General features: G+C 34.8%; 1 protein-coding gene across 2 annotated transcripts in view; it reads right to left on the bottom strand.

Annotated features, from left to right (window-relative positions):
- The window catches only part of DHX36 (DEAH-box helicase 36), a 53,201-nt gene that overhangs the window by 21,178 nt on the left and 14,588 nt on the right, over window positions 1-17,435 (bottom strand). For both annotated transcript variants that reach the window (XM_019934375.2, XM_019934376.3), the window contains 11 exons: window positions 14,342-14,466; window positions 13,339-13,570; window positions 11,756-11,794; window positions 10,200-10,370; window positions 8,400-8,479; window positions 7,586-7,660; window positions 7,274-7,440; window positions 5,647-5,728; window positions 1,680-1,820; window positions 1,300-1,402; window positions 834-921 (listed from right to left, as the gene is read on the bottom strand). In XM_019934375.2, the coding sequence (XP_019789934.1) occupies window positions 834-921; window positions 1,300-1,402; window positions 1,680-1,820; window positions 5,647-5,728; window positions 7,274-7,440; window positions 7,586-7,660; window positions 8,400-8,479; window positions 10,200-10,370; window positions 11,756-11,794; window positions 13,339-13,570; window positions 14,342-14,466 (1,303 nt within the window). The remainder of the gene's footprint in view (window positions 1-833; window positions 922-1,299; window positions 1,403-1,679; window positions 1,821-5,646; window positions 5,729-7,273; window positions 7,441-7,585; window positions 7,661-8,399; window positions 8,480-10,199; window positions 10,371-11,755; window positions 11,795-13,338; window positions 13,571-14,341; window positions 14,467-17,435) is intronic.

The following is a 17,435-nucleotide window of genomic DNA, read 5'->3' as shown; positions in this document are numbered from 1 at the left end:
ATAAATAATTTTAAATTATTAATAAATTTTAAATTATTAATAATTACAAATAATTTTAATTATAGAGAATCCTTGAGGGCATTACCATGATGGGATTTAACAAAGAATAAAAAATATTTTAGCCAATAAAATTAGATCAAGATATTTTTTAGTGTTCTGTAAAAATAAAATGTATCAAAAGCACTTCAACAGAGTAAGGTTAGGAAGTATATTCAGAACTATAAAATACTAAATAGAATTTGCTTTGCTAAAGTTAATGACGACTCCTGAAAAAGCTTTAACTGAATTTCATAGGAGAAAAATGTTCCCATGCATTTCTCTAAGATGTAAACATGCTGTTAAACAATCAGAATCACCTAAGGACTTTTTTTTTTAAAATTCAGATGTTCAGGTCACATTCTAATATTCTGGGATGTGGGTATCTGCATTTTAATGAAGTGCCATGGGTGACTCTGCTGTATAGGCAGCTGAGAAATAGTGGACTAACGGATAAATTCAAACTTCTGCCCAACTAAATGCAGAAGTGAGTGAAAAACAAAAACTTCAAAGCCAACATCTTAACTTTATGAACTCAATTTTATTAGGCAAATTTAGGAAGAGAGGAAAAACAGTCTCACCATAACACTAAATAAGGAACTTCACTACATACCTACCATCTTCATCTCTGATGTAGAACTTCCAAGAAAAAAAAAAAAAAGAAAAAAGTAAGATCCAACTTTTGAAAAAACCCAACCTGGACTAAGACCACCAAGCTCAAATGAAAGAAAATAACCAGGCTACATATGATTCAAGTACCACTCTTGGAATTACAATAAAATGCATTTCTATAATACCTGATTTAAACATCACTTGTGACATCAAGAGATCATGTAAAGTGCTGATATTGTCCCAACCTGGTAGAAAGACCAATATTGCACCATCCTATATGGAGGGGAAAGAACCATTACAAAGGATCACATAACAAAATACACTAAGTACAATTCTGTGCACAATTAAGTCTTCATTAAAATTATACTAGCTCAAGATAACTTTAGTTACCAATTATAACTAAAGAACATAAGTTCACTTTTTAAAAATAGGATTTATAATCCAGACATTTCACTTGTTTAGTCTTTTCTTCCAACAGGTCAAATGCCTAAATCTTTGGTATTTTGAAATTCCTATTTCTGGTGTCAAAAGCCATTTCTTCTATAGGTTATTATTTTTTTTATAGCATTTAAGAAAATTTTTTTCATGGCCTTGATACAAAAATAAAATTGAAATTATATTTCAATTTTGAAACTTAAAAACAAAACTAACCTCTTCTTCCAAAACAATGTATCGAATAAGGGCAGCAATCAAATTCAGATCAACTTTATCATCATCCATCATTCCTATAACATCTATAGTGCTTGGAGAATACCTGTCAAAGTCAAATAGAAAGCCATGAAATACTTGATAGTTTCCTGAAGTTTAACTTGCTATAAAATCTTATAATTAACTCAATCTGCAAATGGGAAAACATAATCAATAAATAGGAAAGAATTACTGGGATTATGATAGTGTTTACAAGTCAAATCAGTATTCAGCTAGAATGATACTTGCAACGCTATCCTTAAATGCGTACAAAATCAAGACAATCCTGCTTTTTCTTTTAGTCATTTAGCCACCGTGTTCACTTTCAAACAAAACAGACTTACCTTTTTCGCAATTCCCTTACATAACCTGGCCAGCGTTCTTTATAGATTGCTTCTTTTTCTTCTTTTTCTTGTCTATTTACATGCCCTTGCATGAAACCCCTCTTAAACTGGGATCTGTGTTCTTTTTGTTCTGGAACATATCTAAAATAAAAACATTCTTAAATAGCTTCACTTTTTTGAAACTCTGGTTTTAGCTAATATTCAATATCTCTATTTTACATTTAGGATTTTAAAAAGAAACTTAAAAGAACATCTTCACTATCCTTTCTAGTGAATGCTAGTTAAACATAAATTTACTGCCAAGTATTAACATATAAAATGACATTTTAGATAAAAATCATTCTTCTCTATCAAAATATATAAACTTCTAGATCATCTTCAGCAATAAAAATTTAAAAATAACTAGAGTAACTTCCATCTTTAAGTTTGAATTTGCTTTTAAATCAAAAGTTAACATTAATGTAAGTCTAAAATAAGTTAATGATTGCCTAGAAGACTCAGATTTTGAATATAGGAGGTTTCCAAACCTGAGTGCACATAAGAATCCCCTGGGGAGTTTGTAAAATAGACTCCTATATCCTATATTGTGATTTGGATTCAGTAGGTCTGGCTGGGGTCTGCTAATTCAGGAATTTTAATTAGTGCCCCAGGAGATTCAGACAATGTAGAGATCTACAGACCCATGCTTGAGAACTACTTAGTTCTGCTCAGTCTCACAGACATAGTAACAGCAGAGCGAGAATCAGCGTTCCAATCTCTTACGTGTCAGTCCAGTGCTATGCTTTGACTCCACCATGCTGCAGTGACTGCTAAAAACAGAGGGCACATCTGCCCAAGAATTTCACCTACCATAAGTGGGTTCTCAGAGGCATGGGAGTAGAGAGGGACAAAGAAAAATGAACCTACACTTTAACCCCAAAGCCCCTCAGAGTTCACCTGGAGGAGAGCATCTAGATGGAATGGGGGATTTGGAGCATGGTCTTCGTGAGTCAGACAGAATGGGACTGATGTCCTTGCTCTGCCATTGACTAGCTGTGTGACCTTGGGCAAGGTATAAACCTCTGATCTTTAGTTTCCTTATTTGAGAGACTAATACTCTTTTAACAGTATTGTATGAGAATTAAAAAAACAAAAGTGATAAAGCACAGTGCCTGACACATAGCAGACACCCCAAAAGTATTAATCAATCCCCTTCCCTATTCAGTACCTGTGACCCAGGATTCCCCTAAGTCTTCGATACATATAGAGGCACCAACGTGAGGTAGGACAACCTGAGACAGAGATTAGTCTAGTCAGCAGGATGGACCCACAGCTGGCTCCCTTCCCAGCAATTCCAAAAACAGAGGTAACCTTTAACCCCCCTCCCCAAGAACCCAATCACAACCCTCCGTAACACCTCACCTACTTTCTTCCTTACTTCCCTGTAGTGCAGCTCTTCTTCTGGGAAAGGAACAGCTGGGGGCCTCTGCTGAAAACTTCTATCCAATGACCACCCTACTTCACCTCCCCTCTTAGGCTGGCTAAAGAATGACAAGTGCACAGATACCATCCTTTTGCTTCAAGAGACTCCCCTTCGCTACCATTCCTTGTACATTCCCTGCCTTATGGGGACCTTAAGAAAGCAATCCATCTTTATGTAATTTTAGATTACTGATCCCTGGAACTTTGTTTTTATTGTCAAGCTGTTGCCTATTATTATCTTAGAAAACAACTGGTAAATGTGCTATGGTAGGAAATGGGACACATGGTAGAAAGTGGAATTGAGGAGGGAGAGCATAAAAATGTATAAGCATTGATGATAAAACCAGAGCATGGAAGACCAACATACACTTTCACTTTTATATGTTCCTCCCTGACATACACACTTCCCTCTTTGCTACACTGATTTCACTACTTTCCTGACTTATCCAGTCTATCCCTGCTTTATAAACTCATTTCCAATGTACTCTCACTTCCCCAGAACAGGTCAATCACACCTTAGAGTAATAGCTTGTATGTCTCCCTATCTAGATATAAGTTCTGAGGGTGTGTAATGAGTCTTTCACTTGTTTTATGCTCAGATCTTAGTGCACAGTGCAAGCCATAAAGTTTAAAATATATCTGTTAAATAAAGTCCACTCAAAAGCTGACTTTTCTCCATGTGAAATATGCCGCAGGATCTTTGTTCTCACCTTCCCACTATCACTTCCTGATTTTCTCCTTTAACAAGTAAGCTGTGGAATCTTGAAAAAAAATCTCAGCACAAATGTTTCTACATCTGTCCATATATTTTTCAGATGTTTACTACAGGCCAGGCACTATGCTATGCACTAGTCACAAAGATGAACAGGACAAAATCCTCGAACTTGAAAATTTGAAATCTAGTGCAAGAGGCAAATATAAAAAGATACATTACATGGCAATAAGTGTTACAAGAGATATGATAGAAGTGCTCTGGGAGTCTTGTTGAGAAGGTAACTCACTCTGTGAGAGGTATCAGAGAAGGCTTAATGGGCAATGAAGCTGGAATTTGTTCTTACATAACAGTTTATAGATGAAAAGATGAAGAAGGTGGCAAACGTAGCTCTAAAAGGAGGAAATAGCACGTAACAAAGCATAAAGTCATGAAAGGGCACAAGATGGCAGACTAGAGAATAGTGCATTTAGGATGGGCAGACCATGGGATGCATGAGGCTAGAAAGAGAGGACAGGGCCAGACTGTAAAAGAGCCTTGGGGTGACAGGCTAAGGAACTGGAACCTGATCCTACGGGGCTGTGCTTTCCCAGCCCTTCCTCATCAAGGAATACTAACATAATTTTGTACGGCTCCTCGAGAAGCCTGCTAGCAGCTAATGACCAGTGCTGAGGGGATCAATAACTTGGGCCTACCAGCTGAGGTGCTCTGCTACAGGCCATGACACACCAAGAAAGGTTCCTCAATCAGTTTTCAAAAAGAAATCTCAGGGGCATGCCCTGGGGGAGAAAGCTCACATGACCAGATTTGTTTGGAAAATAGATGGCAGCAGTTGTAAGAGTGAAGACCACAGTGCCAAGAGAGGAACTATTATATTAACACAGGAGAGATAATAAGGACCTTAAGTAGAAGAAATAAAAATGAGAAGGTATGTTCAAGGAGAAAGCTCTCAGGGTTTTTGAGGGGCAGAGTGGGATGGCATATAGAATGACTTAGAGTAGTTTGGTTACTGAGCATGTAAAGCAGTTAACATATCCTGGTATATAACTGCTTGATAAACACCAGCTCTTTTGATTTACAGCTTAGACAACTGGGTGGAGGATAACAGGAGTAACCATTATAATAAGGCATACTAAGCAACACAGACTGCTTTAATTTTTTGGTGGAAGCATGGCGGGAATCAAATATAAGATCATGATTTTTGTTTGAAAAATGTGGGGTTCAAGAAATCTGTGGTACTGCAATGCTGTTGAGTATAGAGTTAGATAAGTTTAGAATTCAGGAACAGCTTCAGTTCTGAAGCTGTAGTTCTGCAAGCTACTGGAAAATAGTTCTGAAAATTTGGAACTATGGTCATGGAAAAAAGATTTAACAGTGAAATAAAAGGCTGAGAAAAGTATAAGTGAGAACTCTAGGGGGAAATCATATTTAAAGGGTGGGGAATAGAAGCCAGCAAAAGAGAATGAATACCAGGTAGGAGAACCAGAAGAGAGGTTCAGTGCTAAAGACAGAGTTCCCAAACTTTACTGCCCAGGGGTCCTTAAACAACACTGACACTTAGCTACCAGCCTAGACTCTGTAATATAATTACGGTATGAAGTGTGAATGTGGGTTTTAAAAAGCTCCAGGTCATTTTAATGTGCAACCAAGTTTGGGAATCCCTGATTTAAGGAAAAACAATGTTTTAGAGATGAGTTTGAAACAGTTTTAAGGGTGAGTTTCTGAGACTAAAGTTTGACAAAATGGTGACATGTTAGTATTTTTAATCTCTTTTAGTTCCTAATATTTACTTACCTTGTTTTTTCAATTATATCTTCCAAAAGATACTCCACAACCGGAAAAGTAAAACCAGGTATATGTATCATTGGACAGTTACCTATCATGGTAGATAAAACATAAATCTGTACTTGAATGTTCAAAAAAAAAACCCAAAAATAACTCAACAGACTGTAAATAGGACAATGACTCCATTAGTTTTAACTTCAGAAAGTGGTCCTGACACTTTTACAGCTCTACCTTATTTTTCCATATCTAATAAAACCAGCAGTCTAGTGTTCACTCAGTACCGATTTACTGTTACCAAACTGTACACACATCTCACAGTTCTACAAAGTAACCCAGAATACCAAAAAATAGAGTATTTTAAGTTGGATTCAAGACCTATTAAGTCTACTTCTCTTCATCATTAGCCAAGATGGTGCCACCAGAACCTAAGTTTTAGTGAAATCTACATAAGAAACGTAACCCCTGTGGTATCCAGAATTATGGAAAGAAGAAACGTAGTTAAAGCAAGACCTGACCAAATATTAAACTGTTGCTTACTATTTTAGAATCATTAGTTAAAAAATAAGTCTTAGTATTGTTATTTAAATGCTATTTAGGGTTTTTGTATCAAACAAAATAAACCATATACACTGTAAACAAAGGCCAACACTGTAGACACATATCAAAGTATCTGAGGTGGCACCAAACTTTGCCTCTGACTTGCATAAGTTTACTCAAAGTTAGTTCTGGATTTCTCATCAAAAAGGACTGAGACAGAGACATAGACGAAGTATAATATGCTCAACTAATCTCACAAGGCTTTGAGGGTCAACCGGGCTGAATATAAACACATTATAGTTCTATTCCATTTTAATTCCCTTTTCTCCTTGCCCCAACAATTTAAGCAGGAGAGACAGTAAGGCATAACTTTAAAAGAATGTACTCTGCAGCTAGTCAAATTTAGTTTCTTTTTTTATATTTTGGCCACTCTGTGCAGCTTGTGGGATCTTAGTTCCCTGACCAGGGACTGAACCCGGGCCCCAGAAGTGAAAGCACTGAGTCCTAACGGCTGGACTGCCAGGGAATTCCCTCAAATTTAGTTTCAAATCATCTTGACTCTCTGTTAAGTATGCAACCTTGGGTAAGCTACTTAACTACTCTGAGGCTGTTTCCTCATCTGTAAAAATAAGAATAGCACCTACTTCACAAGGTATTATGAGGACTGATGAAGACATGCCAAATACACTACCTGGCACATTGAAGGTATTCCACAGTGGTTGCTAGTTATTACTGTTATTAGCAAACTGCCACCCTAGCCTGTGATATTACATAAAGCCACAGAAGAATCACAAAAAGTTTATAAAATTATTCAAATCTGTGGTTTGACTTCATTGATGTCACCTTAATTATCTGGTGGAAGCACCAAAAGGCTACATGTCTTCACTACAAGAACAGAGATGATGCCACATTTTTAAAAAACAGGCCCAATTTCTCTGTGAGACTAGAGGGTAGATGAATATTCAAATAAAATGAACTGCTAAACATTTATTTTGACTACTCTGTACCTAGCACTATATTAGTTTTCTTTAGAAAACTGTTTCTAAATTCAATGGCTTTGTGATAACTTTCTAAAGTAACAACCATAAATTTTACTCACCAAAATATTCTGAAAATTTCTCAGCATTCAATGTTGCACTCATCAAAACTATTTTCAGGTCAGGTCGATAATTGAGAAGATCTTTAACAACAGTCATTAAAACATCTGACTGTAGATTTCTCTCATGGATTTCATCAAGCACGATATGACTAACACTGGACAAATGCCTAAAGCAGAAGTGTAAAGTTCGTTACTCAGCACAAAATTCAAAAACAGAATCATTTTACTTTTCCATAAATTAATAAAATCCAATTTCCTAATTACATCTTCTGATAACATTTAACTAAATGTCCTGAGTTGAAACATACTCACGGGTCTGACTGAAGCCACTGAAGGATAATTCCTGTCGTACAATATAAGATAGAACCCTGTTTCCTTGGCAACCGACTGTGAATGAAAGACATGAGTTAATTCTTGGTTTTCTTTACTAATAAATTACTTAAGTACTACAAAAGTTTAAAAGAATATCTTCAATTTAAAAAATTTTTTTCAGTTTTAATGAAAAACTTCATACTTAAATTTTAGTTACTGGAACCCTTACAATGATACAGTAATGAGACATACTAGCTTCAAGTTCATTATACATTATTTCTGTTATGATACTATGTTAATGATTTCTTTTTAAAAGCAAAAGTGCTACCATTCAGAAAAAGACCAAATATTTAGGGAACTAAACTTCTGTTCAGTGATTAGAAAATCAATTCATTTAAAAAGGTAAATGGAATCTTGACCTGCAGAGAAGGACTAAAGAAATACAGTGGAATGGGATAGGGGGTTAAAGACACAAAACTAAATTCAGTCAGTCAGTGGCTGCATGGTGGTATCAAAATATATAGAAGGTCAACTCCTTTTCAGGGTGAGTGATGGTCTACTAACATATAACCAGGAAAAATGTTATCTTTCTAATCATTCCATAATGTAAAAGACATCTTAAAATGGCAATCCAAATCTGAATTTGGGTTAAAAAAATGATTTTGTGGGTTGCAAGCCTCATATGTTGCAGTTACTTTAAATGTTAATTCTAATAGCAATAATCAGCATAAAAATAGGGGAAAGATCTTTCTTTTGGATCTCTAATTTCAAAGTTTCACTAAAATCTACCTGTAAACAAGTGAACATTCTTTACCTCTGGAGACGAATTTGGTATCCGGTACTATTACCATTGCCACAAGATTCTGCCCTTTCTGCAGCCACTCTCTCTGCAACCTTTAATTAAAATAAAGTACAGTTACAAAGAAAACATCTCCTTTACAGTAAATATCGTGAATGCCTATGAAAATCTGGTTGCTGAAACACTATCCATTAGATTTTCAGAATTAAAAAATAGAAACAGATATTAAAATCTGAGGTATCTAAAATTGTGTCCCTTAAGAGCTGAAGACTACCTGCTTCTTATGTTTACTTCTCATTTCCTCTGAAATTCTCCCTCATAACTATTTTCAAAGCAACTTTCTATAAATCCTCTCTTTGTCTTTTTAAAAAAAAGTTAGAAATCGTAATCTAAACTTGTAAAACTTGTATATAATTTGAGGGTAAACATACGTTGATACTATTTTTCATTTGTTTCTTTTTCGTAGAGATTGGTAGGCTTAACTTCTAGTTCTTGGTTATGTTCTTAAAGTTATGGCTGCCAAAGATAAGCTCTAGACAGATGAAATCTTATAATCCAACACTGATTTGTAGAACTGAAAGTAACCAACAGTCATCTAGTGACAGAACAGTGATTTATGAGGTTAGAAATAGAAAAATGACATGATTAGTTTTTAAGAAATAATACTTCAGAAGGAAAAGTTTTCAATCGTTCTATCCCATATAAACTGACTTGGACCATTACTTCACTTTCTGCTACTGATTAAACTGCCCATTCAAATACCAACAGATCTTAGAAAAATAAGCAAAGAAATAACCTAATTTGCATTTCTCCTTACTGTCAATATATACACTCATATATTAGTGAAAATGATAAGATTAGATTTTTAACTTAAGTCAGGCTATATAACAGTGTTATGACAGAAATGGCTTACTTTTCACCATTCTATGAACCTATGCCATTTCTAGGAATATCATCCTCCCGTAAAGACTGCTGCTTTACTTTTTTTAAAATAGTATCTCTTAGAAACCATAGTTTAAAACGTATATAGTAGCTCCTACAAAACAATGCTATAATTGGTAATGCAGTTCCTGACCAGATTCTGTATTAAATGACTTAGAGATGTAATAAATAGTACTATCATAAAACCAAATACAACCATAAATCTTTGTAATTTAAATTTACACACAGAATTCCATAACACTGAAATAAATGTACTATATACAATGAATGTTGTAAGAAACCCCAAAAATTTTTAAAGAACATATAACTCATATATTTAACTAGGTCATCTAACTAAACACAAAGAATGTTATTTGTAATAAACATGTACTTATACCTGCTTAATGATAAACCTGAAACAATGCCTTATTTTTTTATGATAAATTCCCTCTTACTGAATTGCATTAAAATGTCAGAAATACAGCTACCGCCACTCAGTGTACTTATATACTGAAAAAAACAATCAGAGAGTGCCGAAAATAGTACTGAATGAATCAGGGAGTAAAATGTAAAGCATCTAATGATGCAGATTATTTGAAGCTCCTAATCAATTCTATAAACATTATCAATTTTTTGTTCTTTTACTTTTATACTGAAAATTGTCTGGATCTTTAATTTATCTTGACTCCTAAACATCTATTATCACTAACAGAGAGAGGTTAATTTTTTGGGCTTTACTACCAAATACTTGTTAACCAAATTTTGCTTTTATAGCAACATATCTTAAACCTAATAAAAAATCACCCCAACCTTCAAAATCAGTAAGTTCTAGCAGGACTACATAGGAGAACAGAAAACAAAGTGGGGAATTTTAAAAAGTGAGAGATTACTTACTGAAATGGCACTAATTCTTCTTGGCTGAGTACAAACTATCCTGCATGCAGATCCTTTTCCTCTTTCAATGTAGTTATCCAAAATGAACTGAGTAACTTGAGTGGTTTTTCCACAACCAGTTTCACCACTTACTACTGTTACCTGATGGTTATCGATCATATTTACCAATTCCTATTTCAAAAGGGAAAATAAGTGAAGAACATCACATGTTGACTAAGTGTGAAAAGATAGTTACCAAAATCCTACCAAACTGAAGGTAATTGTTTTTAACAAGCATATTAATACTTTTAAAATTCTGTTATATGCAATGCTGGCAGTTTGGATATCTGGATCTACCAGTTTTCAAGAGATAAGAAGCACCAAATTATAAAAAGAACAGAGCCATGGCTCTGTTAATGAAAAACACACTGACAAGAACAAGAAGAGACAGGTTATAAACCCATACATAAGAATTAACATAAATTAAAAAGAATGGTGACATGTGGGGCTACTGAGTACAAGGCAAATCCCCTGATACCTAAAAAACTACTAGGAACATTAAGGATTTATATCATAAATCATAAATATGGCTTTGTCTGCAGGACAAGTTTTGTATACTGTTTTCAAGAACAAGGAAGAGTATAATTTAAGACGACTCCCTTTCAAATAATTAAAATAAAGACAAGTTTTAAATACCTAAATCAAATGACTAAAATTCAGATATCTAGAAAACTGCCTACTTGGGAAAGATCTTCTTTCTTTTAAGGTTTAGATAAACACGAGTATTTTTAAAGTAATATTCACCATACTAACAAAACCATCCCACTACTTCAAAGGGGTGTCATGAGGTATCTTTATCTATGAAACAATCTAACATGAAAACCCACCATTTAAAAATTTCTTATCTATTCTACCACCTCATATATATCAGAACAGGTTCCAAGTTTGAACACTGAAATTACAGGTGGCAAGTACTGAGAAGTAGAATGTGATTCATTCATTCAACAAATATTTACTGGGGGTCTATAGAATGTTAGGCACTGTTCTGAGTCAAGAGGTACATAGTGAATAAAATAGACTCTGTCCTCAAGAACTTACACTGCTAGGAGGGGAAGATACACATGTCAGGTGGTAGTAAGTGCTATAAAAAGGAAAGAAAAATAAAGGAAGGTTGAGAAGTCAGAGAAGGATAGGAGACTATATTATTCTACACAGGATGATTGTATAAGGAAACATAATAAGTTAATTAAAGCACTGTATCTTCAGCAGTGCCCCAATTTTAATTAAAATATTTGATCTCAAATTAAGAGCAAGGGTTATTTTTCCAAAGCAACTTACAAGTGAAAATTCTATTTTTAAACTCATGGACATATAAATACGAGAAAACTTCAGGAAAATTGTTTCAGAACTGGTTTTTTTTTTTTTTTTAAGTCCTTCAACAATTCAAAGGAATAAAATGAACTTCCAAGAATATCCTTTAGGGAAAGGTTCATTAATTTATATTTCTTCTTGATATAGAGCTTTAAAAAAATGTATTTAAACATTTTGCAAAATTAAATAGTGTATATTTATTTTACCTTTTGCATTCCATATGAAGGCAGCTTTTCCCTGAAATGCTGAAATTAAAAAAAAAGTTTTTAGTTTTTTTACAAAAGAAATGTAATCAAATTATAATCCTGGTAAACAGAATATATCATAGATACATATGTTAAGAGTGCAAAAGTATTACCTCACAGCTTATGTGAGGTGTCAAGACTTAAAAAAAAGAATTTTTATAAAAAAGAACTAAGGAACTTAGCAATGAGATTATAAGCTGTCTGAGAACAGGGAATGTCTTATTTAGTCTTTGGTAAACACAGGAGAATGACAGGCATCTAGAAAGTGGAAAAATAATGTTTAAAAAAATTTATAACTGAAAGAAAAATATGGCATATTACCAAGGATTAAAAAATTGAGCTCTTAAACACACCTAAATTCTAGACTTGGTTTTGTTACGAGCTGTGCAACCATAGATACGTCACTTAACCTAAGATTCTTTTTCCTCCTCTGTAACAGACATGCGTAATCTCTTGTACAGGGCTGTTGAGAGGTTCAAATGACGTAGTACATGTGAAGCTTTCACAACAGTGCCTGACCAAAAGGAAGACCACCAACTGTTTTTGTTTTGCACATTTCTTCTAACTTTCTCTGAACTAGATCAATTACTCATCTTCAATAATATTTGAGTTCTGTCCTCCATACAAAGCAAACAGAGACAGTAGCTAACTCTTCTTGTTCCTAAGGGTATAAGACAACTAAAATATTCTGAATTAATACATCTTGAAAACTCCTGTCCCCAAATCGTATTTTCACTCAAAAGGCATCAAAGAGCTACACAATTTGGTCCTGGATAACCTCAGCTGATCTGTTCTAATGAGGATATCCAACCTGCAGTGATAGTCAATAGATCCTTTCTTTCCTACAGGAGATGTGATAATCTGCCTTTCTCAAAAATGGCAATACATATTTGCATATTCAAGACATAGCCCTCAGAATTGCCTCAGTATTTTCTCTTAAAAAAAAAGTGAACGTTTTATTACATCTCTTTCTAGAATATCCATAAAGCATTCAATTTTATGTTTTAACAGGAAAGGACTTTAAAATATCTTGCCTAGCAGGAAAAGAAAATACTGGAAAAACTCAGGAGAATTTCAGAATTTAAAGACACCTCTGTCTTTAAAGTGTTGGTGAACGTAAGCACATCATATAACTTTTGAGGAATTTAATTTTAACATCTGTAAAACGAAAGAGTTGGATTAGATGTTCTAAAAGAAAAAACTTTACAATTCTAACCACCCTTGTCTCTTATGACATCTCACTAAAATGGCCTAGAAATGTTAAACTTAAGTGTGATTTTTTTTTCATCTGCACTACCATTTCTCAGATATTTCTTCTTGTCACCATATATATAAACTATTGTAGATGAGATAGGCTACTTATGTGTAATTCCATTCCCACTACTTTTCTGTACTATAAGGGGGAAAAAAATTCCCAGAGGATGGCTTGTTGAGCAATCTCACTGATTTATATCAGGCAACTACCTCTAACCATAAATACATTTTTATCAAGTGTCAGAAGAGATGACAAGTAAAAATTTTTTCCCCATCTTGCTTTCCATTACCTGCATTTCAATATACCGAAGGTCAGTTTTTTTCTTTTGTAAATCTTCCAATAATTGTTGGTCTAAAGTTACATCTGGTTCATTTTCTTGCAAGAGATATTCAGAATCGCGGTCAATATATTTGTCCCTGATTCTAAATGGCCTCTTTTCTTGATTTATCATTTTTTTTCCCTGATCCTCAACTTTCTTTACTGAGTTTGGTTTGTTCTCAGCAGGAGCTTCAGTCCCATATCTATTTTGACAAAATAAAAAAATGATAAAGATTGAATGAAGAGCCACTCAAGCCCTGAAACAAAATAATATATGTTGTTTAATGATTTCAAAGTCATCAAAATCAAAAGCCTTTATTCTTTTCTCTTAGTAGAGCAATTTGAAAATACTTAGATTCTTATAATGAACTCAATTTTTTTTCCACCCTACAAATAAGACACTGCCAGACAGGTTATTCCTTGTGGTAGTTAAGAAAATAAAAATCCACCCAATAGTAATTCCTCCATTGCAAAGACTCACAGTGTTTCTCTTTATCAAGTTTTCTGAGCCATGTTTTATTTCACACCTTCATTTTCCTGCCACCCTTTCTGAGCTATAAGTGGGATGCTACATTACACAGTCCCAGAGAAACTACTTCTAATTTGCCCCTGATGATACAGTTCCTATGATTTTCCTAAAAGAGCAGTAATTTAACTTCTTACAGATCTCCTCCACAAGAAAATTCCGGAAATACAAAGATGATGGGTAGGAAGAACTAAGTAATAACTTCATCAACATCCTATATAGACAATTCCTACCATTTAGATCTCCTGTGGGAATAAATATGCCACCTAAATTTTTAAATATTTCACCAAATTTGCTCAATCTACATAAGAAAAAAGATTACTTTGAGGCTAAATTTCACTTATAGAAGAGCCTAAAGATGTTATTTTTATTATCTTTTTTTTCCGGCCAGTGCTCTGAAAGAAGTGTCACTCTTTGTTCATCTTTAAAAGAATACTTTTTGTTTTACCCGTGATCTTCAGGAGCAAACCAGGATATTTGTGCTTCCGAATCTTTATCATTCTTAGCCTGCACAGAATGTAGCAGCTGCACAATTTGTTCTTCTCGACGTTCATCCATATGTACCACAGCTCTCTATTTTGTGCAAAGAGAAAGCATCCTCATCAGGGTGAGAAAGCATGTGCAAAATTATTTGACGACTAAAACAATAAAGGCAAAGTAACATGCGTTCAACAAACATATATAAAAGAAAGTTAAAGTCACCCCACACTTGCTCTCTAGACCCTTTTCTACTATATGTCTATAAAATTAGCTTTACTATTACTGGCAAAGAAATCATATTTACATCACTTATTAAAACTTTGGTTCCCTTACTTCCTACCCTTGCATAATACTAATTGTTACAATCTTTTTTCCTTATCTTAAATTTTAAAAGATACTCACAATTAAACTTATTAAAACCCAAATGTTCTGGTAAAAACAAAAGTTAAAAACTGCAAATACTATTTTGGCTGCAACGAGCATTTTAAGAGCATTTAATCTCTTACATTATGAGGAGGAGTAAATTAGGAAGTAAGAAGGCTGAGCTCAGAGGGAATAAATAAAATGATCAGTGCTCATGAAAACAATATTCCAAACGATGCAGTTACCTCAGAGAATGAGATTTACTTAAAAAGAGACACCAGAGAAAATATGAGTTAGATTGTTTTCTTAGTATAGAATACATGGAAGAGAAAATATGAGGTACACTGTACACAGTAAGAATAAGAACTTTTAAAGACTGCCCTTTTATAATTGCAAATTATGATTAGCTGAATTATAAGTAAACACAGTAAGTAAAAAAGAAGACTGCATAGATTTTTTTTCCCCAGGTGTGCAGACAGGAAAGATGGCCAAGTTATTGAATGAAAAAAGCCAGATGCAGAAAACACGTGCAACGGGATCTTGCTTTCACTACTATTAATTTTTAAAAAGGTTATTCTCTTTTCATATTCTATGCCTTTTGCAGTATTTCTTCAAGATATAATTCTGGCACATAGTACATATCCCTGAGAAGTCTATCAAATGCATGGATGTATCTAGCTTTTTGAATGAGCATATATGACTTTTGTGTTAAACCATTTTTCTCTTTAAAGAAGTAAAACACACACAAAAAGAATACACCGAGATCTCCAGGGAATTCCATAAGACTTCTGCTGATAAATTATTAACGGATTTACTAAAAGCATCATTATGCTCATACACTTAAAAAGTCCAATACAGCAAAACTCCAGCTGATAAGAAAGCATTAGGAAATTACAAACTGCAGCAAAACCAATTTACTGACAGACACAAAAGTCCAAAATTGTAAGTCACAAAGAGAAAAACAGATCAATATGATACAAAAAGACTTTTTTTCAACACCCGTGTGGCTGACAGGGTTTTGGTGCTCCAGCCAGGTGTGAGGCCTGTGCCTGAGGTGGGAGAGCCAAGTTCAAGACACTGGTCCACTAGAGACCTCCCAGCTTCACATAATATCAAACAGCAAAAGCTCTCCCAGAGATCTCCATCTCAACTCTTAAGACCCAGCTCCACCCAACGACCAGCAAGCTACAGTGCTGGACACCCTATGCCAAACATCTAGCAAGACAGGAACACAAACCCACCCATTGGCAGAGAGGCTGCCTAAAATCGTAAAGAGGTAACAGACACCCCAAAACACACCACCGTACATGGACCTGCCACCAGAAAGACAAGATCCAGCCTCATTCACCAGAACACAGGCACTAGGCACCTCCACCAGGAAGCCTACACAACCCACTGAACCAACCTTAGCCACTGGGGACAGACACCAAAAACAACGGGAACTATGAACCTGCAGCCTGCGAATAGGAGACCCCAAACACAGTAAGTTAAGCAAAACAAGAAGACAGAGAAACACACAGCAGATGAAGGAGCAAAGTAAAAATGCCCCAGACCAAAAAATGAAGAGGAAATACTCTACCTGAAAAAGAGTTCAGAGTAATGAGAGTAAAGATGATACAAAATCTTGGCAATAGAGCAAAGAAAATACAAGAAACGTTTAACAAGGACCCGGAAGAACTAAAGCCCAAACAAACGATGAACACAATAAATGAAATTAAAAATTCTCTAGAAGGAATCCACAGTAGAATAACTGAGGCAGAAAAATGGATAAGTTACCTGGAAGATAAAATGGTGGAAATAACTACTGCAGAGCAGAATAAAGAAAAAAGAATGAAAAGAACTGAGGACAGTCTCAGAGACCTCTGGGACAACATTAAACTCACCAACATTTGAATTATAGGGGTCCCAGAAGAAGAAGAGAAAAAGAAAGGGACTGAGAAAATATTTGAAGAGATTATAGTTGAAAACTTCCTTAATATGGGAAAGGAAATAGACAATCAAGTCCAGGAAGCACAGAGAGTCCTACACAGGATAAATCCAAGGAGAAACATGCCAAGACACATATTAATCAAACTATCAAAAATTAAATTCAAAGAAAAAATATTAAAAGCAGCAAGAGAAAAGCAAAAAATAACATACAAGGGAATCCCCATAAGGTTAACAGTTGATTATTTCAACAGAAACTCTGCAGGACAGAAGGGAGTGGCAGGACATATTTAAAGTGATGAAAGGGAAAAACCTCCAACCAAGATTTCTCTACCCAGCAAGTATCTCATTCAGATTCTACAGAGAAATTAAAACCTTTACAGACAAGCTAAGAGAATTCAGCACCACCAAACCAGCTCCACAACAAATGCTAGAGGAACTTCTCGAGGCAGGAAACACAGGAGAAGGAAAAGACCTACAATAAGAAACCCAAAACAATTAAGAAAATGGTAATAGGAACATACATGTCGATAATTACCTTAAATGTAAATGGATTAAACGCTCCAACCAAAAGACACAGACTGGCTGAATGGATACAGAAACAAGACCCGTATATATGCTGTCTACAAGAGACCCACTTCAGACCTAGCGACATACAGACTGAAAGTGAGGGGATGGAAAAACATTTTCCATGCAAATGGGAATCAGAAGAAAGCTGGAGTAGCAGTTCTCATATCAGACAAAATAGACTTTAAAATAAAGACTACTGCAAG

This window comes from Tursiops truncatus, chromosome 4, assembly GCF_011762595.2.
Source record: "Tursiops truncatus isolate mTurTru1 chromosome 4, mTurTru1.mat.Y, whole genome shotgun sequence".
Lineage (NCBI taxonomy): Eukaryota > Metazoa > Chordata > Mammalia > Artiodactyla > Delphinidae > Tursiops > Tursiops truncatus.
Note: the sequence above shows the minus strand (reverse complement) of the source record. Positions and strands in the feature narration are given on the sequence as shown.